Raw genomic sequence first — 24470 nt, forward strand, 5'->3', positions numbered from 1 at the left:
TTTTGTTGTGTCGCGTATGCGTTTCGCTTCCATTGGACGCGCGGGACCAGGCGAATTCCAATCGGTTCGAAATCGTGGTCCCGCGGCCAGAGTACGTGACCCGTTTCTTTCTTTCTGGGGAACGTTTCTCTGGCGCGACTGTTGACTTTCTATTGTACATCGAAGCCATGGGGTTTCGTAATTTCGTGAATGATCCGATCGCTTCCGACCGCCTTGCCAACCGATGACAGCTGTTTTACTTGGAATCACGGGATTACTGAACCGCTTGGCAATGCGTTTGACGCCTTATGGTCGTTGGTAGAAGACGATGAACCCTGACGAACCGGATGAATTATGGAAATGCTTGTTATCTGCAATGTCGACTTACATCGATTTCGTCGGGTTACATCAAATTACGTTTGGTTTGTTTAAAGTCTCTTTACGGAAGATGTATGGTTCATCTATGAATATACATCTAAATTCTCTTTCAACTTTTCTTCCATTTCTATAATACTATCTATTTATAGTTCTACATGGTTTTATAACTTCTTCGCTTCTTCCATCAGTCCACTGGTTTGATGGCATTAATTAATCGTTGTTTTTACTAAAGAGATGAAGAATGATGATTTTCTATAAAATATCCATAATATGAATTATGGATTTATTCATTATTGTATCAGTTGTATTTAACGTTTAACATTAGCTTCGTGGTAACAGATTTGTAATTCTGTTTGTTTGTTAATTATTGTGTTATGATTATTCGTAGAATATTTGTTACCAGCCTCTGCCGTTATTTAGCCCTGCCGTTAAATTTTGTCAGATTAGATTCTACTTTTTATTACGTATGTGTTTATCTTTAAATATGCAAATATCATTTAAGAATTTTCAAATTCTAGTAGCGTAGAACTTCATAGAAAAATGATAGGTGAGTTTATTTCTGAATAACAAAAATTCCTTCTTAGGAAATATGTGGTTTCTCCACTAATCATTTAGCATGTAACGCCTGATTTGCAAGTTTGCGGCTTGTCGGAAGTTCGAGTTCCAATCGAATCGAATCAAATTTCAATTTCAGCAGAGAAATGAGACTTAAATTTTAGCAGACGTTCGATCTTTTCATTGTAATTAGGCAACTGATAGCAGTTCCTAGTCACTTGTCACGAAATTGTGATGAATGTGACAAGTGTCGCGCGTCTCGTTTGTCATCGCATTAGAAAAAGCGGCAAAGTTTCTGATCATCGAGATAGAACGAAAAATATTCTACGAAATATTATAATTTTATTAAGTACGCGAATTTTTCTGCCACTTATGGGAAATTTAAATGTGTCATAGTACACAAAATACATGCAAATATACATAACATAAAATGTTATATGTACAGTATTGGGTAATTGGGAAAAATCTCTGTTTAAATTCCATTTTCTCGATTGTACTTAGCAAGGTATTAATTTGTATAAATATTCATAATATATTTATAACTAAGCAGCAATTTGAATTGTACTATTTCTATAAATGGTACAATTTAATCTACAAGTTTTTAAATTGATAAATATAATTTAATAATAATTTTAATAATTATTAAATTTAGGAAAATAAAGGAACAAGTTATTCGTGTCGGCCGTCGCGTACGGTTCCGCTGTCTAATTATGAGAATGCGTGATTTCCATATCAGTACTAGCGATTGGGATTTCATTGATCATTTTGCAAGACAACACGTTAACGTATAACGGTATTGCAAAAGAGCGACGAGGGCGTGAGGTGGAAATTAGATATTTATAGGACGGTCTGACGTGTTGCCGATGCCGTCTCTTTTTCTCTTTTTCTCTCTCTCTCTTTCCTACTGTTTTCACTTTCGTTGATTATTCTCCTTTTTTTCCTCGTTTCGAGATACTAATTCGTCGAGAATCGAAGAGATCGTCTAGAAAGTATGGCGCGCTTCTTGTTCGACTCTTTAATCGCGGTGCGTTGCGTGATCGATGTTATATGTTTTCGATTGCATGTTGCATAATTGGCATGAAAGTGGTTCCCTTCGAGTTTCCGTTGATAGAATGGTTTAAATAGGAATACATACTTACATGCAAATTATTTGTATCAAACAACAGTTTCTAATTTATTAATTTCTTCCCGATCTTTTTCTGTTTCCAATTCGCTTCAACTTATTTTTAATTTATTTACAAAGTAAAGTGTTTCCAACGTTTCGTTACTAGGATTTTCTGTACTAAACTCGCATATCGATTAAGTGTCAAATTTATAAGATGAATATCAACGAAGTCTGATAATACGTTGATATTGGATCAAGACGCTATTATAATCGACATTAATCAAGATTCGAGTAATTATTAAATAATTTGAGAGGCTACTTTATCTTGATACGCTTCTCTGTATCTTAGGATGTTCTATAAAATGGTCGATCAAATAATGGATGACATATCCTGTAATGATACATCGTCGTCATAAGTGTCTTTGTCAACTTAATATCTATGTAATATCTAAATTTTTATATCGAGAACCTGAGAGTACGCTTTACACGCTTGTACAGTGTTCAATTGACGAGTTGTAATGTATCGTTTGAACAGGTGAATCTTTGATTGTACTTTAAAGATAGATTGAAACAACAAAAAATGATATGAGAAGTAAATAAACGAAAGTATCAAGTTAATCCATAAATTCGCGCCATAAGTTAATTTTAATCCGTCTGATCGTTATTTTTTAGTTATAAAGAATTACATTTGTTTTCTATAATACTGTAGAATTTAGAAATGACATACCTCTATATCCACATCTTGAAAGTTTTACTTTCTTTGTTTATTACTCAATGGTTGTACCTTATCAATATACCATTATACTGCCATTAAACGATTCATTTGTAAGGTCTGTCAATCCGTAGATTTCTGACTGAAGCGAAAAACTACGATCAACTATAATCTCCTCTTTTTATAGCCAAATAATATTTAAACAGATACTGTTTAATGAATCTGTTTAATAAACTGAATTCTTACTATCTCGGTTATAGCGTTTTAATATCATCCTTGTACAATTTTCACTCATTACGTGTTTTTAAGAAGTTAAACAAAAATTATTCCAGCACCTGTAGACTTACCAGATATTCCAAGTAATAACATTTCTGAATCGCGCGATGAAAAATGATTCAGTTCCTTGTATTTAGAAAAATGTCTTATCTTCCGATGAAAAAGTTTTCCTTTGTAATAAAATTCGCTATTATCTCTCTTGAATCATCGAGGAACAATAAGCCACGATGTTCTGAACTTTGAAGCTTCTAAATCCTAAATCGGTACGCAACTGTTTTTTACTACAGTCATCGATTAGAAATGGAATCTGTCAAAGAGAAAAAAATCATGCGATTGTTATCGATATGTTCGCGATAAATGGGTTTAATTTTTACTTGTAATAAAAATGATTTTCCTTTTAATACTTTTCTAAGGACGATCAATATAGACATTGACCCATATATGTGTAAATAGCATTATGATGCTCGTTATCGGTTTTATTATCTCTTACATGTCCACTAGATGTGGCAACTGAAATTGCGCAAACAGACCGGATTAAAAATTGAAAGAACGGTAATCGATAAAGATAATTCAGTTTGCAATTAAGTGCAATTGTAGAATCTATTTCAATTTTCATCGTTCTAGTTAAAATCTGTTGCAATTAATAGATTCGAAAAGATATGATATTACAGGTATGATAGAAATAAATTAATGATAGGAAGTAATTTAATAAATACACGTACAAGTACTAGCTAATATTATCGATAACCCAGCATATTTTAATTTTTAATTCTTGTCACATAGTTTACGTTACAATTCCTTGAATGACGTAGTAACGGAAGATAAAATACGACAAAGAAAATGATAATAATGCAACGTTATCGAGATTAAGAAATTATTGTTAAACTCATACATAGTAGATTTCAGTGTGACTTATATCTTAGAATCGCCGTGCCTCTCGTCATTGAGGTTTATTAGTTTCTGCGCTATCAAGGTAACTATTTTCTTTAAATTATATCGAATTACATCGAATTATTCGAACGAAATACGATTCTTTTACACGTGCGTATCGATAATATTTTCGAAAGATTTCAATATTCACGCCATATCGATCGATACGATGTAACTTTAAAAGTTGCTTCGATTAAACGTTCACTGTAATATCATATATCATGGAACATTATTATCTTTCTGTTACTCGTTCAAGAATCTTATTTTTCTTTTTTGTTATTGCAAGAAAATAAACTAGTTCCAGTAAGTAGAAATAATCCGTAGTAATTGAACAGAGAAATCTAATTTAGATAAATATCAAATATTTTATCGTAATATACATTCACAAGTGTATTAGTATAAAAGTGCATTGATAAAATATATTTATTTCGTTATCTTACAATAATTTATAACACAATTTTACACGTTATTTGATCAATTCCAAATCTTACACTTTTATTTACTTAACATTACATTACCGTACGATTTGTTTTTAAATTATATTTTAATAATACGTATAAAGAAATGCATTTATATAGATACGATACATATAGGTGAAGAGAAGATCCTTTCTCACGATTAAACAACTAAGTACATACATAGTATTTGACGTATAATCCAATAATAGATTACGCTGTTACTGGTGTTGCATCGAATTAGTATTCACTCATCTGACTATCTTCTCATAGCGAGTTTCGAAATTGTTGCGACGCTGTTAATGTCAAAGACAGACGAACGTAAGATGCTTAAATTATTTTCAAAATGTTGAAATTTTGTCTAATTATATAATGATTTACAAGTTTACAAAATGATGTCCATCCAAGACATATTATATTATGAATATTACGGTAGAATTCCCTCCGACATATATTAATCTGTCATTAATTCAATATTCAAATATTAATTTAATTAATCAATTATATGCATACATACCTACTATTTGAATGTATATCCTTTCTATCATTTTAGTATGGAATTGATGTAATTCATAAACGAAACGATACGTACTTAAAAAGCAAAGAAACATTAAAGTTACAACAATGTGCAATTTTGAGAATGTTCTCATTCTGAAGTATGTATGTACTTGTAGTACGAGGCAAAATACATTTATGGAGGCATCCAGCCTAACATATGAAAGAACTTAGCGGTACGAAAGTTATACGATTACTTTTAGAATATTCAGTGAGACAAATCCCTATTTAAGATTCATTTCTCTAGTTGTGCTCGTATAATTTATACATACAATTTATCGTGGTTAAAATAATCGTTCTAACATTTAGCGAACGAAAAAAACTTTCGTTCAAGCTCTATTTCCTTATTAACGTCGATAAAAATTTGTATTTTTACGCACAAACATCCGCAGTCTAATCATCACCTTTCTCTCTATTTCCCGGGCATCAAAGCAGCTACTAAGTGGAGCATTTTTCATTTTCCCGCGATTGTAAATCCCACCATTCATCAGAAACGTGCAATATCCACAGCGTAGTAATCATTATAATTTTTACTCAGTGAAACGAATCTCCGCTTAAGGTCCGTTGCTTTAACAATCTTCATAAAAGTTCGAATTTGCCTACATATCTATACTTTCTACGTTTCTCTGTAATCCAGTCGTCCAAATTCCACACTATCCATCAAGAACACGCCACGACCTCGGCAGATTCACTCAGACACGATGTAATATTTCTCCCGCGTTGGGTTTTTCTTGCGGCAAACTTTCGAAGAGCTCGCGTGTGGCATTAAGAAAGCGATCGAAGATGACAAAGTCAAGTGAATCACACGCGTGGGAATCACGCGTTGCGCCTGGAGACACAGTAACCCATCGGCGACACTAGGATATAAAAGAGGAAGCAGGTTACCGGATACGCGGGAAAACTGTTGATTCACAAAGAATTCACAGCGAGGGGAATCGGTTAATCGTCGTTCGCGCCTTTGTGCGTGTTCTGTCCGTGTAATCGATTCGAAATATCCTCCATTGCAAGGTCATTCCTTTCTCCCTAGGCTCGCGTTCTTCTGCGAAAGTGTCTCCCTTTTCTTAATCCTATGATTCATTCGCACGCGATACCGTTTTCGTAAGTTTCTTCTCGATTCGAATCATCGATCGTTTCCCTTCGTCTTCTTTTCGTCATTCTGCGGAACGAGAGGGGCAAGAGTTGCGGAATCCGTTTGTTCGCTGAAAAATGAATCCGTGTGTCGGTTCTTTTGGCTTGTCTTTAGACAAGATGAATTTTAAAGTGATTTGTTTCAGGGTTATCTTGTTTTGGAGATAGTCATTAAGGGACAGTTTATTAAGGAAATCTTAGTTTTTAATATGATTGTTGTTATATGTAAGTAATCTATGGAGACCAGTTTTTAAGTGTTTATTGTTTAAGATATGTTGTTTTCCTTGAACCATATGGTGGCATTTAGATAGGAGTTGTAGTTGAAAATGAAACGCGATTATAGCGTAGAAATTGTAAAAAAGTATGGAGGAACATATGGGAAATTTATTAAAAATGAATATATATATAATATTTATTTTATAAATTATTTTAAAATATAGCGATAGCTTTTATCAAATTTTTGCCGAAATTATCAACATCTTTGGGAAATAGTGTTTCTTCTGCAGGTATTAATTAAACGAAAAGAATAGTCGAATCATTGTTATCAGGTCTAATCGCTAGAATGGGAACGGTGATCGAAATGTGTTTTATGGTAGCAATAAAATTTCTGTTGAATCAATAACTTCTTCGGTATAAGCCATTAAAGTTTACTTTTGTCATTCGGTTGCAACGCGAGGATCAATATGTTAGCTACAATGATCACCGGATTTAACTCACAGATATTTTATTTTTTATGCTATTATTTAAATCTAAATTATTCAAGAAATACGTATTCATATTATATATATTTTCATATGTTTTATAATAGTAACTCAAATGGCTTTGTTCAATTTTATGAAACATCCTGTAGTCTGTCACGCGTATGGAACCACGTTCCACGCAGTCGATTCGATCGGTAGATGTAGCGCGACATTTGAATCTCTGTCATCGGTGTCACGGCTACAAGGAAGCGTTACCGTTATCTCCTTCTGTCGAATAATCGAGTGACTCGTGTTAGTATGCGCGATTCAATCGATTGAAAATGTACGACGTCCAGTGAAGAAAGTTTTCCACTTAATCAAGCTTTTATCTACAAACGATCACGTCTAGTCGATTATGAAAGAGAAACTATTAGAGAAATTATTAGATGTTCTAGGAAAAGAAGAATTGGAGCAGAGAAGTAAAATGTATAATATTCAGTTGTTATATCGACGTTGGTATGGGATAAGAATGGAAACTAGGACGTTCGTGTTAGCAGCAAAACGAAACAGTTAAGTGAACGTTTTTGGAGAAATCGCTAAAAATAGTAGCGTCCGACATTTAGAATTTGTTCATCCATGCGGTATGTAATCGATAGAAAGTGGTACGTTTGATTTTGTACTTTTTTTCATTTCCAAGGGAGATCGCAAATTGCATATTTCTACAAAGTTTCGGTGTGTTCATTAGAAATTTTAACTTCAAAAACGCTTACTCGTCCTTAATATCTACAAGGCGACGAACAAGCTTTTGATCAGACATTTTCTACCAAAATATTTAAATCTCTAACAATATAGTCTTATAAATCTGTGAAACTTCTACGAAATGAAACTAAATATGACTTAAAACTAAAAAGTAGACAAACTAAGCGATAAAATAAATTAAACAAAAATCACAAATTGCTAATTTTGATGGTAATTCTGGTACCCGTTAAAGATCATATTAACTCAACTTCCATTTACCATTTACTACCGCAGTCATATCCGTACACCTTGTACGCTTCCGTAACGTTCCCTTCTACGTAACGCATACATGTACGATCCAAAAAAGGAAATACCGTGACCGGATAGCATTCGAAGTTAACAGTCGAGAAAACGGAAAGTTCGCGCATATAAAAGTAATCGTAGGTATACGGTATACACATTTGTTGAATTCCTCGTTAAATGTAGGGACAAGTGGTCGCGAGAGCCAAGCGAGGTTGGCTGGACCGTGACAAGGGTTAAAGCATCGAGGGGAAGGCGAACAATTCCATGGTGGACAATGACTCATAGGACAACGGCCTTAAGACGACGAAAAGTGGTAGCCTAGGGAGTAGAGACACGCGCTATAACCGTGCATAACCTCACGATGTTTCTATGGTCGTGGTCGCTTGACGTTTATGCATGCGAGCATAACTTATGATCGGAATAAAATACAAGAAGAATAGACTATATACGAAGCCTGATAAGCTTCACGCAGACATTCCATCGTATTTTTTCATGTTTCCCGCGAGACTCTTAATGGTACCAACATCTCGCTGGTTCAGACACGATTTCTTCGATATCGAATCCAAGGCACATTTTGCGAACATAAGGAAGCTGTTAACTTAGATTGGGTATTTCGAAGCTTTTATTTTTAACGTCCGACTTGCTTCGTATTTTTGACAGATTCTTTGTCTCGTAAAATTGTTGCGCTCAAAATTGAAGGATCTGTAGGTAACAAAGATGATCAGTGTCAAATTTTTAGGCTTCTCGTACAATGACGTATTATAGCAGTTAGAAGATAGAACGACAACGTGATATCAATGTTATACGAAATCTCCTGTATCTTGGTTTATTGCCGAACGAAGATTCTTCCTATTTAAAAATTCTATAATAATTTTTAAAAATAAATATATCTACGAAATAGAAATTACGAAAATACGATGAGAATGTTTGAGAATGTCGAATTATTAAAAGATGTAATTTTAGTATACAATATATTAATAGAAAAATATCTGATATTCTCGAGGAACTCTTGCCTTCGATATTGAACTGCTGGTGGATGAAGCTTCAGTGGAAATCTTCAGACTGAAGCTCTATTTTCTGTAGAGTAATTTCTATTTTCTACAGCGGACGTAGAATCGTTCTATTTTATTCGTTGTGTAACGATTCAGTTATTCAAGCACGCGAATTCGGTATTAACCGAGGCGTAATTGTTTCATTCGCGATGAAGATTAATCAACGATCAGCGGTTACTGCTGAGATTACTTAGGCAAGAAAGTAGAAGAAGACGGTTAGAAAGACGAGCATCGGTTAAACGGTGGATTGTTAGTCAAATGATAAATTAGAAACGATTCTTCGGGATTGGACGCAACGAGTCCCTATTATTTATATATTACATGATTACGTTGTTAGTAATAAGCATGATTGATCATCGGTGTTAGCTAACTAGGAAATTTGAGATTTCTAGTAGCAAAAGAGAATTTGCGTGACTAATTATTTATTGTTTCTAGGTTTGATAAATGTTTCTAAGATTACATTCATTCTACTGTAATTTAGTGACTACAAAAAAATTTAGCACACGGTTGTATTTATGATAGCAGTTATATACTAATCAATTAGATTCAAGTATATTAAATTTCGTATTTAATATTTTCTTCTTTAATACTTTGTTATTGACTACTTTATTCTCGCTACTGTAGAATTATAGAGTATAACAGTATTAACAAAAAAAAAAAAAAAAGAAAAAATCACATTTTTAATAACACTTTTTGAACTTTAACATTTCATTCTCTATCGCGAACAATATAAAATCTGAATCGTTTAATTATTTCGAATAGAGCACGAAATATTCAAAATTCCATAGCGGGTAGGGACCTCGTCGAAGCCACAAAAATGACCTTCCACGAGAGCCAGAATGGAATAAAACCAGCATAAAAAGGAGCTCAGGTAATGTTGAAGACAGACGAAAGTACCGTAGCAACTTACAAAAAACTTCGAAAACCCGATCGTAAAATTATCGATCATCGTATTGCCATTATAATTTCAAATGCCTGTCTGATCAGAACAGAACGAATCTTTTTTAACGTGTGTAACTTTCCTTCGAACTTAAATAACAACCGATCGAGTTGTTGATCGAACATCGATCGACATCCCTGAACCAAGAACCGCGGGAAACAAGCCAGGGAACAAAGGAGGGTGAGGTAGAAAAGAACGTCGACTCGGTGAACAGAAGATACGTGGAGCCTGGTGAGCGGCGTCGAGGGGGTGAAACCGAGGAACGAACGAATCCGTGACGTGCCTCGAGGGCAGCAACCGACACGGCGAGTTGCAGTGGACGTCCTTGCTATGTTATCTTTCACGGTTCGTTCCCTTTCACTTTCAGTGTCCAGGAACCAGAAAGCCCAGACCTCCACGAACAAAGATACGCCTCCGCCTTTGCGTTGTCCGTGTGAGATTGAAACGCGCCACGAACGATCGCGAGGAGCACGAGCCAGATCTCGTTCTACTCCGCCTCCGACGTTCCACCTACCTTCTTTTCTTTATTCTGCCCTATTTCGCCACTTAATAGCAGTTGCCTCTTTTGACAAAACCGATAATTAGATCTCGAGGAAACGGTACCAGGTAAGGTACACTTGGCAAACGATGTGTGACACGACAACCGATTTTCCGTGATTCTTCGAGAGTTTCGTAACATATGTCAGGCGATATCTCGATGACGCCGGAACTCAGAATGCAGAAAGAATAGTGTTTCTGCTTGGTGCAATGAATCGAGTGTGAATATGATCTTTGTCGATCGGCCAACATTTATAATCCTGCGACGATCGTTTCCACTTGGGTCGTGCTCGATAAAATTGTATTTTGTCGTTCGTTGAGAGATTTCATTTCAACTTTGAAGAAGATATAGGAGATTGTCATTAACCAGCAGGAAAAATGTCAAGAAATATTATGTTAACTCTTAACTGTTACGTACTGTATTAGATTTCCCTTACGTCAATCTGAATTTCTAGGAATTCTGTGAAAAATACTTTCGTTTCTGTTAATAAAAGTCTTTTTATTCGTTCATTGAACGCTAGAACTAGAAACCAATAACGCCTGTACCGAAGAGAACGCGAGAAAGAAAGCCAACCTTGACTCATATACTTAATCCAAAAATTCATCGTTTTAAATCCGTAAGATTCGATACAAAATTGGAAATTGGTCCTTTCGATAGAAATATACGTTATAAGTTCAGAAAGGTCGAAATTAGTACATTTTTGCAAGAGTTCAATCGCCCGTCTTTTTATGGTATACGTAACTACTTAATAACTAGCAGACAACGTATGAGTGATACACATTCCATCGAAGTAATAAAGCGGATAGTTGCAGAAATCAGCAACTTCTTATTCCGCTTTCGATGAATCACTAATTAGTTCAACGAGGAGACCCTTTCGCGAACGTGCTCGTGCATACAGTTCACACAGAGCGATTTTTCTCACAAAAAACGCAGTTATAGTAGAATCAGTATGTAGAATAAAACTCATAAAACATGACGGGAAGTAAAGAAAGTCGGTTACCTACTGATCCGTTACATACCGTTTATTTCTTCGCCCATTTTTATTTCAATAATATTTGATATTTGATCGGTGAATTTATACGTCGATAAACTACAGAATACTGCGACAATTCGTCTCGTTTCACCGACAATTCCTACTTTTTCCATTTTCCAATCATTATGTGCCGCTTACAGCGGCGAGGTTCCTTTTCATCGACCAACTTTCTTCTTTAATACGCGTGTTCTACATTCTTTATCTTTCCTCTTTTCTATAAGTTTCTTCTCGATAGATATTTTCAGAATTACTTCAAACATTACCAATATAATGTAATTTCGTACAATACGTATAATATATTTATAAAAGGTGTTATATTTTGTCTTTGATAATCCTATCGAGTTTCTTCTACGCTCCCAAAGCATGAAGCGAGACGATCGTTGCTAAATCTAGGAAATAGGGCCGTCGGTGTATTCCCTTGTTTTTTAATTAGTAGTAATATCGTGCGATGAATAATATTCCGAATATTTTCTTACGATCAAAATATTAAGTAATACAGTTCAAAAAGTAGAATGTAACAGTTTGTTCAGCTGTTCGATATAATCGGTAAACATTTGTTCTGAAATGGTTGAGCTTTCTAACATGCAGAAAACAATTTTTGGTGTACAGTTCGCGCTTCCTGGTTCACTTGTTATTATTCGAAATAATTCAGCGGTTCACGCTTCATGTGAAATTATTCAAAGAGGCGAAGATGTCCAAGATACCAAAGTTACGTTAGCATAGAACTTCAACTGACCAGACGAATAATCATAAATTATATCTCTACTTTCTCTAAATGATAAATAACACTGGATGACAGTTTAAATAATGCTTCAAATCTATCTTGTCTTTTTAAAATAAAAACATGTTATGAAATCATATATTTAATATTTTCATTAGGACGAAGTTTTTGCTTCATAGCGTTTTATAACGCGACGATTAAAATCAATAGTTTTCAATTACGTATACATCAAATCGTATATCTTTGGTTTGATGATGGATAATTTGTTTATTACGTTTCGTTAAATTTCGATTTCGAATTGTTATTTATACAAAAAATAAAATATATTTTTAGCTGGTGGTATTGAAATTTTTGAATCGTAATTTCAGTGGTTTGGCATTTACGAAATGGTTGAGAATTTATTTATAAGATGTCCACATTGTGAAACTTAAAATTCGTTGATCACAATTATTTAACTTGCAAAGTTACAGTTGCTACTTAAGCAAAGTTATATTGTCATTCTTCGTTTCTTTTAAAAGATATTTTGGTAAAAGAAATATTTTTTTTACAGAATGTCAAAAAGTCAGCAACAGAATGGAATGATAGGAGGCGGTGGACCGGTCGCTGACACTGACGATTTTTCGGATGGTGAGAGTACTCCATTGACTCAGGACTATGGAGAAAGGTATGTGGCAAATGTGTCCTTAACCAAGCAGCTATGGTATTCGCAAACGTCGCTCGTTTTATTTTTAACGCAGAGGGGAAAAAGCAAACGAAATTTGCTTTTGTCCTTTGCGTCAGACGAGCCATCTCGTTTTTCGAGAAAAATCGCAGTTATTGCCTCGATTTAATTCTCTTTTAATGGATATTTATATGAAATTTAGGAGTTAATCCTGGCGACTTTTTTAATTAGAGTTTAAAACTGTCACGTATAATTGGAATTGAAACTAATAACTAGATCACGAATTTTTATGCGTTTATGGAAAATTTAAAGATGAAAAGTTAGTTATGTTAATAACAATACGAAACTGCTATTTGATTGAGAAGACAGTCAGAATTAATATATCGGCTCCATCTATTTTAATTAAGAACTCGAGTGCAGTTGTTTAATTTAATTACGTCTGTTTGTTTCGTTTTTTAGTCAAAGAACTGTCGTGGAAACGAAAGGATGGGACGTGTTCCGGAATCCACCGCCAAAGATCGATTCCGGTTCGATGGCAAATCAAAGATGCCTCGAGATGACGGTACAGATCACGAAGGTGATCGTCTACTTACTAGTATTTGTGATAGTATTAGGAAGCGGCGTAGTAGCCAAAGGAACAATTCTATTTATGACGTCGCAGTTAAGAGCTAATCGAACGATCGCTTACTGCAACAAGAAATTAGGTGAGTGATAGTCAAACTCCTGTACATATCATCGCTATCATCGGATATTATTAATTAATCCTAGGACTTTTGACGCCTCTTGTAGCTCTGGGCAATTCGATGTTATTCGTATCTTGACTGGCTTTATTCTATTCCTAAAACCTTTACGTTGTTACGTTAGACTAGTAACATAAATTATCATTTAAATATTTTTTACTTAAACATTCCGTGTAGTAAAATCGATCTTCATTGTCGTTTTATTATTTTCTTGATTTCACTTTCATTTTTGCTTTGGTCACAGATACTATCTAGCATGTCCTCTGTCCAGTAATATCGGTCCAATGAAAATATCGCAATAAAGTAATTTAATATATAAAGCTATTAATCCAACATAAAACTAATAAAACTAAAATCTACAGTACGAATGGTACAGATTTAAAGTTTTAAAATCAAAGCAAGCATCGAAGCTCTTTTTCTCGTATTTCTATATATTTATTCATGCAATAAATGGAATTAAAATAATAGTACTATAAAATGTACCGTTCATACGTTCAAATTCTCATTCGTATTTCGATGTGAATCGAACGCTCAATGACCGCTTTGCAAACTATATTGCGTTTGTGTAGTGAATTTTCTACAAATTACGCCTGTGTTGAATTCGGTGCTTGATGCAACACGTAATCCGTTCGATGCATGTAATCCAGATTCGTAGTATAATAGCAATACGTTATCTGCGGTTCATTATTACGCGATTTTCCTTTCTTATATTTGATAAGCCAATTAACGTTTGCGAAATGACCGCTTTATAGGATTATACGCTAATCCACTTTGTGGGTCTGTAAGGATACTATAGTGGGGCACAACGTGAAATTAAGTGCCTGCAGGATATACCTTGGAGACGTTTATGAGCTTAATTCTTATTTGTTCTTTTTATGTAAAATGTAATACGTTTATTTTAACCGTTTGACAGTGTAATAAAACGACGAAGAATTTAAAATGAATGACTTGGGAGATAATCGAAAAGCTTGCTGGAATAAAGGTTCGTAAGGTAAAATAACGAATCGATTAAATCGTGTTAGAAATTTTAATTATAATTTTTCAGTATTAGCAACGTCTGAATCGATAATCAGATTTTTATACATTTATGGAAAAATTGGAAGATGCGAAAATACACAAAATGTACGTAATATGAAAAAGTATATCAAACGCGCCAATGATGCAAAATCCAAATCGCACTTCTTGAGTTTCAGAACGGTAAAACATTCATGGAAACCGTCGCGGAGTAACGTAAAAAGTGGATCGTGCTCGCAACATAGTTACAACGGAATTTTTTCGCTATGTATAACCGCGGTGCGAGCAAAGGAGAGAAAGTACGTGAAACCAGGTTGAAGCATTACATACGCGAGGTTACCTTCTATAAAATCGTTCGATTCTATATAATAAAAGTTAATTAAAAAAATCTTGTGAACCTAGTAGCCTGGCCGCTTTTCTATACGGTGGTTGATGGTTTCTTTTGACGCAAATTTCGCTGTCGTAGCATGGTATTCGAGGAATTATTCTAGAATGAACGACACGAAAGAACTGAGAGTAATTATATAAGCAAAAATAAACCATTAATAAAGGACTACAATTATTCTTTTCGAAGCTTTATTTTGGCGAAAATCAAGTTTGAAAATCTGTCGAATGCAGGTGCACTCTTCTGGTTAGCTCCCGATCAAACGCGTTTACTGATCGATGATAAAGAATAGTTCTTTGTTTTAAATTTGCTTTTCCAAATAAGCATTCTTGGGCGGTATTAGAAAATTATATTTAACAAAAAAAGAAGAACTGTATTAATCTTAATCACTGTTCCAATTTTCATTATTTATCGTTATTTGTCGCTTTTCCAATCATTACAGATTTTTCTAGGCTTTCGATATATTTTTGTACTAAATCTTCAAACTAGAGAAAATAATTTGAATTCATCGATAACAAGTACTTCTCTATGTTGCGACATTTTGCACTTTTTACTGGCTTAAACCTGCTTTACAAATTGAATATCGATTTTTCTTTTGAATCGAAACGAGTGCATGATTAGTGTCTAATTTTGAAACAATGTCTGTCAAAGTGTGTCATTTTTATTAAAAAACACCTAAAGGGGATACGATTTTCATGTTATTTTAAATCTTGTTAGATAGAAAACTAATTGTAGGCATGTTGATAACAGCTATACTGATAATTTATGTAATATGAAAAAGTGGGCTTTCTTCTTTCTGCTCTGTTTTCAGATAAGCTTTGAGAACATATTTGTTGTTTCGTGAATCCAATTTCAGAAGACGTATTTCTTCGTCTCTGTTACAGGCCGGGACAGGCAATGGACAGTAACGTTACCAGAAGAGGAGAGGATAGCGTGGATCTGGTGCATCATAATCGCGTTCGCGGTGCCAGAATTCGGCACGTTAATCCGCAGTACTAGGATATGTATTTTCAAATCGTGGAAGAAACCACCGGCTTCTCATTTCCTTCTTGTCTTTCTCATGGAGACATTCCACGTGACCGGTCTGGCTCTGATGTTTATGGCAGTACTTCCTGAATTGGACGTGGTTAAAGGTGCGATGCTGACGAACTGCGTGTGCTTCGTACCTGGTTTACTAGGTAAGATACGCCATGTTTCACAACATGTTTTGAACTTCAATTTTTAACGCGTTTCTCTTATTTACGTCGGAACTGGTAGAACAGCATGTTTGTTACGTAATTAGCGGAACGAGGTCGATTTGACTGAAAGATGCAAGAGAAAGGTGAATTATGTATTTGGATTAATACTAGAAATACCAGACTGATAGAGATCTAACAAGTACTTAATCGTGATTTTACATAGAAATTTTATTTTACAACATTTTTGGGCGATTTCACAGTATTACGGAGCTTTAAGAGTTATTTATGAGCCCTTGGGATTTTAAGAGGCTGACGTACTAGAGTTTCGAGAGTCCTTCGTTCAAGGAAGACATCACGAAGTTCGATTTATCGATAACGAGGGAACTTGTACTGGATTAAGACGAAGATTTCTTTCGATTGTTCAAGGACTGCTCTCTCGCAATAAGAACAAAGACGAGTCGAAGAGATTTGTTTTGGTGCTGATAGATATTGCCGCGCTCGCTGCTCAAGGAACAAGTTTCTTCCTCTGGCCTTTGCTGGATAGTTCTCGACCCTCGTTATGGCTCATACCACCATCTTTATTCCTGGTTTCGTGCGGCTGGTGGGAAAATTATGTTTCGATACAGAGTCCGATCGGTAAGTATTACGATATCGATGAGATACCATTAAGAAGAAACTGTAGCGTAAAAGAAAACAGAATTTATTCAATTTATTCAGGTATTCAATACGAAATTGAAATTTTCGGAAGAAGCTTTTTCTTTACTGTTATAATCGATATCAAGTCATTGATCTGAATCAACTCTTCCTGCTATTAAGCAAATATTCAAAGCATCTATTCAAATATTATTACAAATAATATATTTACTAAATACTAATAATTACTATAAATTATATATTACAATAATAAAATGAAAATATTCCAATATTCAAGATAATTGTAATCTTCCTCGTTAGGATTTGTTCGATCTCTGGGAAGAGTGAAGAAAGAAATGCGGTTGACGAGATACTTCACTTATATGTTCATCTCGGTTTGGAAGATCGTGGCATTTTTTATTAGCACCTTGCTGATACTCCACGTCAAAGGCGAAACAGTTGGCCATTTGTTCACGATGCTGAGTGACGCTTTCGGAAGCCATGACATTATGGCATGGACACAACGGGTTGAAGTCACTGATAAAATCACCGATGTTGCTGATATCTTGGAAATTGGCGACACAGTACCTGTACCAGGAAGCGTAGATACCCCTATATACGTTCTACTGCTGCAAATATTTGGTGCTTACTTCACATACATATTTGGTAAATATTTGTATTTCCTTTATTATATTTATACCTTCAACTGGATTAAATAATTTTTTAAATACCAAACTGGGCTATGTATCTAGATCATGGATATTTATAAAAAATTACAGTTTTGCAAAGACAACGTTGGCAAAGGCAAAGTTTAACGTTGTTAAAAAATGATTGTTATTAAATACAAATTGTTTAAATTAAAAAATTTTATAACAAAATTATGACATGGGACATGACATTATGACAATCAATATTTCCCAAACATTCATCAACATTGTGTGGTTAAAATATATATTTAATTTGCAAATCGGACAAAGAGTCCGATATAAATTTTGCTAATTTGATTTAATTGACATATCCACTTATTGGATTTTTAAACATTGGTCGCCCGAAAAAAGGAAAAACGAAAAATACAATTTATTACGTTTTTCCCTATTCACATGTTGAAAAAAAAGTAGAAGAAGAGAACAGAAAATGAATGGTATTTCGCTTGTTTCAGGTAAATTCGCGTGCAAAATTCTGATACAAGGATTCAGTTATGCTTTCCCGGTAAATCTAACAATTCCAGTGTCAATCTCTTTATTAATTGCTGCTTGTGGCTTGAGGAACACCGATCCTTGCATATTTCAAGGAACGATTCCGGATTATCTGTTCTACGAGTCACCGCCAACCCATTTCATCAATGATTTCGTGTCGAAGCAATATGCTTGGGTATGGTTGTTGTGGTTGCTGTCACAAACTTGGATTACATTGCACGTTTGGACACCGAAATGCGAGCGTCTCGCCGCCACAGAGAAACTGTTCGTCGTTCCTATGTACAATTCTCTGTTAATCGATCAATCGATGGGTCTAAACAGAAAGAGGGACGACCAACCGGAAGTAAAAGTCGAGGTAATTTACTATAAAACAATTTCAAGCTTAGTGGCATGACAAAATTTTTACTTGTCTTTTTTAAGCAAAGTTTTATATTAATTTTGTACAAAGTTATGCCCTGAGTAGATACCAAATGTACTTCCCAGTTAGGCGATTATGAAATGTTTATGTGGATTTAAGAAAACAGAGTTCTTTAAAATATTAAAAGGCCATAATTAAAATCTCCAACGTAATTTTACTCGCCGCCATTCTATCTTATACACTGTTTTTATGAAAAACTCGGTAATTATTTCTTTATTTCTATTATTCTTTCTCTGGTAATACTAACTATAAAGCTGCATTTTTCTTTGAAAAAGTTAATTTTAAATCTTATATGATCCCTTGTCTATAATTAAGGATGAAAAGATTTTTTGGCACTTGCAATGAGTGTATAGAAAACCATAAAAATCTTGTGTACAGTATTTCCAGTGCTTTTCACGAGTTTTCATCGCCATTAAATTCTATACTTGATTGGTTTTAATTTCTTAAAGGAAATCCCTTGTCCCAACGCTTAATGTCTCTTCATTCACAGAGAGAGCCACTAAGTAACTAGTATACTTTTATCTCCTTACTTTATCTTTATTTGGAACAGTTTTTCGTCCGTCAAAATCCTTAAAAGGATGTTCAATCATTTTAAAATTAAAACCGTATGCTTCTTTTTAGTCTCGTTAAAAATAAGAATGAAGTCAACGGAGTAAAAGTATCCTGATATAAATACAATTTAACAATTTTTATAATTGTAAAATGCGAGGAAGCATAAATATCCGAAATATTCGGCACCTTAAAATAGAGAACGCGCTAAACGAGATCTGTCTTCTTATTATTCATGGGTCGACTGTTAAGTTTTATCGCGAACAATTGTTTCTTAATTAAAAGAATACCAAGAAAGATAGAAGGATACATTGACGTAAAAAGATTTGATAGGGGAAATCTATTTAATAAAAATAAAATTCGTACAAAAAATAGAATTCAAATAAATTCACACATAATTAAAATATTAATCGTAATAACAGTATTAGTCATAATGATAGTTTCATATTCACCAAATCTCTTTCCTCGAATAAGAAAATATGTTAAATGCTAAAACAAGGTTCCAGTCTTGAAATTTACTTTCTGTCTTATGGGCTGCATGTACAAACGATATAAAGCTGTACAATACGACTTTATTTAGAAAGGAAAATTTCCACAGACGCTCTTAACATAGACAATTTCATTTTATTTATTGTTCTGAATCATAATGCTGCTTTTAATAACATTTTGTGTGTTTACGGAAATATTACGAGGAGCTTTACCGTTGCATATTGAGGTGCTTTTGTTTCGAAACGTGCAGAATTAAATTAATCCACTAAAAGTTTCTGGTACAAGTCTTACATTTAAAAGAAATATATATATATATACTTTTTTACGCATAGCAAGACAAAGTTTTCTATAGGCTCGATCATTATCGGAGACACGGTCGTTTATATAAAAATATAAGAATTGTATTTTCGGGTAGGATCTGGCAGAGATAGAAAAAGAAAAGGGAGACGGAGATTATGAGACCATATACGAACAGACGGATGGCACGACTACACCTCCGTCGGCTGTAAAGAGCAGCGATCACGTAACGAGAATATACGCCTGCGCGACTATGTGGCATGAGAACAAGGAGGAAATGATGGAATTTTTGAAAAGTATCTTACGTTTGGACGAGGATCAGTGTGCTAGACGTGTAGCCCAAAAGTACTTGAAGGTTGTCGATCCGGACTACTATGAATTCGAAAGTAGGTATCTATATGCGCTTTCTGGTGTTAGCGTTGTAGTCTGCAAGATCTCGATCATTCGAGCACGTTGAGAGACGATGTTTATTCTTTCAGCTCACATCTTTTTCGATGACGCGTTCGAGTTATCGGATCACGATGAGAACGAACAGCAAGTGAATAGATTCGTAAAATTGTTGGTGGGCACTCTAGATGAGGCAGCGTCGGACGTTCATCAAACACGGATGCACGTCAGAGCACCGAAGAAATATCCGACGCCTTACGGTGGCCGATTAGTCTGGACTCTTCCTGGAAAAACGAAGATGATCGCACATTTGAAGGACAAGAGCAGGATTCGTCACCGAAAACGTTGGAGCCAGGTAGGAATTAATGTCGAATGAAGTTTTAAACGAACCTTCTTGTTTTGAAACTCCCATACAACTTTGAAGCTTTAATATTTTTCAAGAACTTATGACTAAGAAATCTTATAGTAGAAAATCCATCAATAATATCAAAGATACATAGCTTTTAAAATTGATGAAATGGATGAAGCAGTCGAAAGCAAGTGATAGTTTTAATAATTACAAAGCAATCTGCCATCTGACGATTTGTTAATATTTTCAACCCTTAATCCGACTCTTGTGTCAATTTTTTCAGCATTAATGAAAAATATTTGCAAATTTAAAGGATTAAAAATATACACAGTACTTAATAGTAATTCAGAATACTCATAGCCATAGCAGATTTTACTCGTACCTATTATTCGTAGTAGTTCAAAATTCATTTATATTTTAAAATTTTTCACAACATTGAATAATATTATTTCGAAACTTGCGTTCCAGGTTATGTACATGTATTATTTATTGGGACATCGATTAATGGAATTGCCAATTAGCGTAGATCGTAAGGAAGTGATCGCAGAAAACACTTACTTATTAACTCTTGACGGTGATATCGATTTTCAACCAGCCGCTGTGAAACTGCTCGTGGATTTGATGAAGAAGAACAAAAATCTTGGCGCAGCCTGTGGTCGTATTCATCCAGTTGGTTCAGGTAATCTTCGTCAAACAACTTTCGACCTACGACAGATTTTAGTAATAAAGTTTTATGTACAACTTTTTTTATGATATTAGGTCCTATGGTTTGGTATCAGATGTTCGAGTACGCTATCGGACATTGGCTGCAAAAAGCAACTGAGCATATGATCGGCTGTGTACTTTGTAGCCCTGGTTGCTTCTCGTTGTTCAGAGGAAAAGCTTTGATGGACGATAACGTGATGAAGAAGTACACAACGAGATCTGACGAGGCTAGACATTACGTTCAATACGATCAAGGAGAGGATCGATGGCTTTGTACGCTTCTTTTGCAACGTGGGTACAGGGTAAGTATCCAGAGAAGTTTTCAAAATTATTATTACTTAATCTACATACTAAATTTATACAGGAGGACAATGATTGAAGTCTTTATTCAAATTCAATATTTGATGAAATATTTTATAATGTCAGTTATTCACATTCTTCACCGTTTAATCTTACAGGTAGAATATTCAGCAGCCAGCGATGCTTACACTCATGCACCCGAAGGTTTCAACGAGTTTTACAATCAACGGCGTCGATGGGTACCATCTACCATTGCCAATATCATGGATCTTCTGATGGACGCGAAACGAACGATTAAAATCAACGATAACATTTCTCTGCCTTACATCTCTTATCAAATCTTACTCATGGGTCAGTCAAACTCTCGTTCTACTTTTATTTCTCTATTAATTAATTTCCTCTCTTGGCACTGAAACTTCCATGTAATTTTTACGATCCCATTATATTAGTTTCATTCTTCGTGCTTTGAGATTTATCAATTATGAATTAAAAAGTTGTCTAAATCCTTCTTACAGGTGGAACCATTTTAGGACCAGGCACGATTTTCCTCATGTTGGTCGGTGCTTTCGTCGCAGCCTTCAAAATCGATAATTGGACCAGCTTCTATTATAATATTATTCCGATTCTGTTCTTCATGCTTGTATGTTTCACTTGTAAAGCGAGCATTCAGGTAAATCCACTTATAATTAATACTTGTTATACGTGCTTATCGTAAACGAAGAACACAGGAAAAGGACATGATAAACAATTTGAAAATTCAACAATTGATCCTACGTTACCAAAATTGTCTCTTTAATTCGTTATGAAATCACGTACAATGGCTATAAATGTCATTTGTACACCTTGGTATTTATTATAGCATTGGCATGCTAGTTAATTACGTCCAAATATATCAAATTTCGTATCATTTAGTAATACTTTCATATGACTACGAACGATCGATGGAAACAAACTAAACGTGGAGACTACGAAAAGAAAAAAATATATATATAGAATCGGATAAACAATAAATATCTTTTATTGCTAACGTATTTTCAGAGAACTGGAGAAGTTGTCGAGATCTTGGTGAGATTAAGAGATCAGTGATAAAGTGATCTGTCATGTTCCTTCTACCTGCTCTTCAAATATTTGTCGCTTTGATTGTTCTTGCAATTCTTTTTTTTTGTGTTGTTGTCTTTCAGCTTCTGTGCGCGCAGATATTGTCGACAGGATACGCGATGATAATGATGGCTGTGATCGTAGGTACGGCCCTCCAACTTGGGGAGGATGGTATCGGTTCACCTTCTGCGATATTCTTAATATCATTATCCAGCTCCTTTTTCATAGCCGCCTGTTTACATCCTCAAGAGTTTTGGTGTATTGTTCCTGGTATAATATACCTCCTTTCAATCCCCTCGATGTACCTTCTTTTGATCCTCTACTCGATTATAAACTTGAACGTCGTCTCGTGGGGAACTCGTGAGGTCCAAGTGAAAAAAACCAAAAAGGTTCGTTCCTTTGTATTGACTTTATCGAACACTTTCTTTTTTCTTTTTTTCCCTCGTTCAACTAACTGGAAAATATTTGGTTAAATCATGTTTGTCAATTTTGAGAGACTGTACATTTACCATTATTCTGTAAAACCATCGTAGGAAACATGTGGTGGTGGCAAATCAAGATGGCAAGTGCTTTTAGACAATTTCACGCGAGCTGCAAGCTTTTTTGTCTGCATGTGTACGTTTTAACTTGTTTATAATGACGTAGATACTGAGAGTGACATTATGCTGAGGATACGAGAATTTTAATTCAATAATTCGACATTTAACACTTTTAGAACTGAATGTTTCTTGGCCAGCTGGAAAAAGATTCGTTTATCAATCATTGGTAGCAATATGTAATAAACGAAAAAAAAGTAGTATACGTACAAACGTATACTAATTCTTATGCCTAAGATTAGTATGAATTAGATTCAGAAAGGTTACTCCAATATCCTCAACGTATTACCACTATTTTATACAAGACCAAACAAAAATTGGTTTACACGCGTGAGCATCGATAACTGCTAATAATAACAACGGTGTGCCAGGTTTTCGTGGCGGCGATAATAAGTACTCTGTACGGCATGGTGATGATCGCCGTGATCGTTGGGACTGCAATTAACATCGTTCAGGACGGGATAATGTCGCCATCCGCGATGTTCCTATTTTTAGTAATATCTCAGATGATAATAACCGCACTATTGCACCCCGAAGAAATGTATTGCTTACTATACAGCGTCATATACTTCATCACCGTCCCATCGATGTACGTGTTGCTTATTTTTTATTCGATCTGTAATCTGAACAACATCACATGGGGTACGAGAGAGGTGCAGACTAAGAAAACTGCTGCGGTAATTATCAGCTCAACCTTAATTGAATAATCGACTCTAATTTTAATCATGCTCTTCTTTTCTGTTATTTTACCAAGTATCATTAATAATTATGCACCTTGAAGCAAACAGAAGTTAGACATGTCTAACTTATCAAGCTTTAACAAAATCCATTTGAAAATTATTGCCTCATAATAGTGATTCCTATCACAAGAATTAAATTATTAAATTCAAATCTGCCACTATGTCAGTATGATCGACATCTATATTACGGCTAAATCTCACTATTCGATCTATGTATTTTACGTAGATATATACGGCAATAGAGTAAACTGCGCGAGTAAATCCACTTAATTCGACTAAACTATGTAAATGCACTACATTGGCTGGATGCTCAGTATTGCTCAGGTGGGATTACAAAATTAGATTTTGCAAGAACAGTTTCTATCGAGAAACTATTTAAGAAGTTATATAGAAACAGCGTAGAAACGATTTAATTTGTACAACGTTCGAAACATTTCATCGACTTCGATTTTTCAAATGGATGACGTAAATGCTTCTTTCCTTTTCTTCGAAAAATAAAATAGTTTTAAATTTTAAAAAGATTTATTTGAAACATATGTTTTTTAATTTGCCCGGACGTATAATACTATAAATCATTGTCTTCTTCAGAACTTATATCAAGCTCTCTGTCTCATCATTTTTCCATTCATATATTAATAATTCAGGAGTGAGAAGCAA

General features: G+C 34.6%; 1 protein-coding gene across 4 annotated transcripts in view; it reads left to right on the forward strand.

The window, feature by feature from the left end:
* The window catches only part of LOC126917034 (chitin synthase chs-2), a 34132-nt gene that overhangs the window by 859 nt on the left and 8803 nt on the right, over positions 1–24470 (forward strand). For 2 of the 4 annotated variants that reach the window (XM_050723402.1, XM_050723401.1), the window contains exons 2-14: positions 12629–12742; positions 13199–13443; positions 15763–16056; positions 16483–16692; positions 17011–17355; positions 17849–18240; positions 19757–20024; positions 20118–20380; positions 20843–21053; positions 21134–21381; positions 21538–21730; positions 21895–22049; positions 22561–22866. In XM_050723402.1, coding sequence (XP_050579359.1) covers positions 12630–12742; positions 13199–13443; positions 15763–16056; positions 16483–16692; positions 17011–17355; positions 17849–18240; positions 19757–20024; positions 20118–20380; positions 20843–21053; positions 21134–21381; positions 21538–21730; positions 21895–22049; positions 22561–22866 — 3243 coding nt within the window. In that variant the 5' untranslated portion in view covers position 12629. Of the gene's footprint in view, positions 1–12628; positions 12743–13198; positions 13444–15762; positions 16057–16482; positions 16693–17010; positions 17356–17848; positions 18241–19756; positions 20025–20117; positions 20381–20842; positions 21054–21133; positions 21382–21537; positions 21731–21894; positions 22050–22560; positions 22867–23444; positions 23751–24470 lie in introns of all 4 variants that reach the window. The other 2 variants (XM_050723404.1, XM_050723403.1) reach the window with 1 other exon arrangement.

The sequence above is a fragment of the Bombus affinis genome, chromosome 6 (assembly GCF_024516045.1).
Source record: "Bombus affinis isolate iyBomAffi1 chromosome 6, iyBomAffi1.2, whole genome shotgun sequence".
Classification (NCBI taxonomy): Eukaryota; Metazoa; Arthropoda; class Insecta; order Hymenoptera; family Apidae; genus Bombus; species Bombus affinis.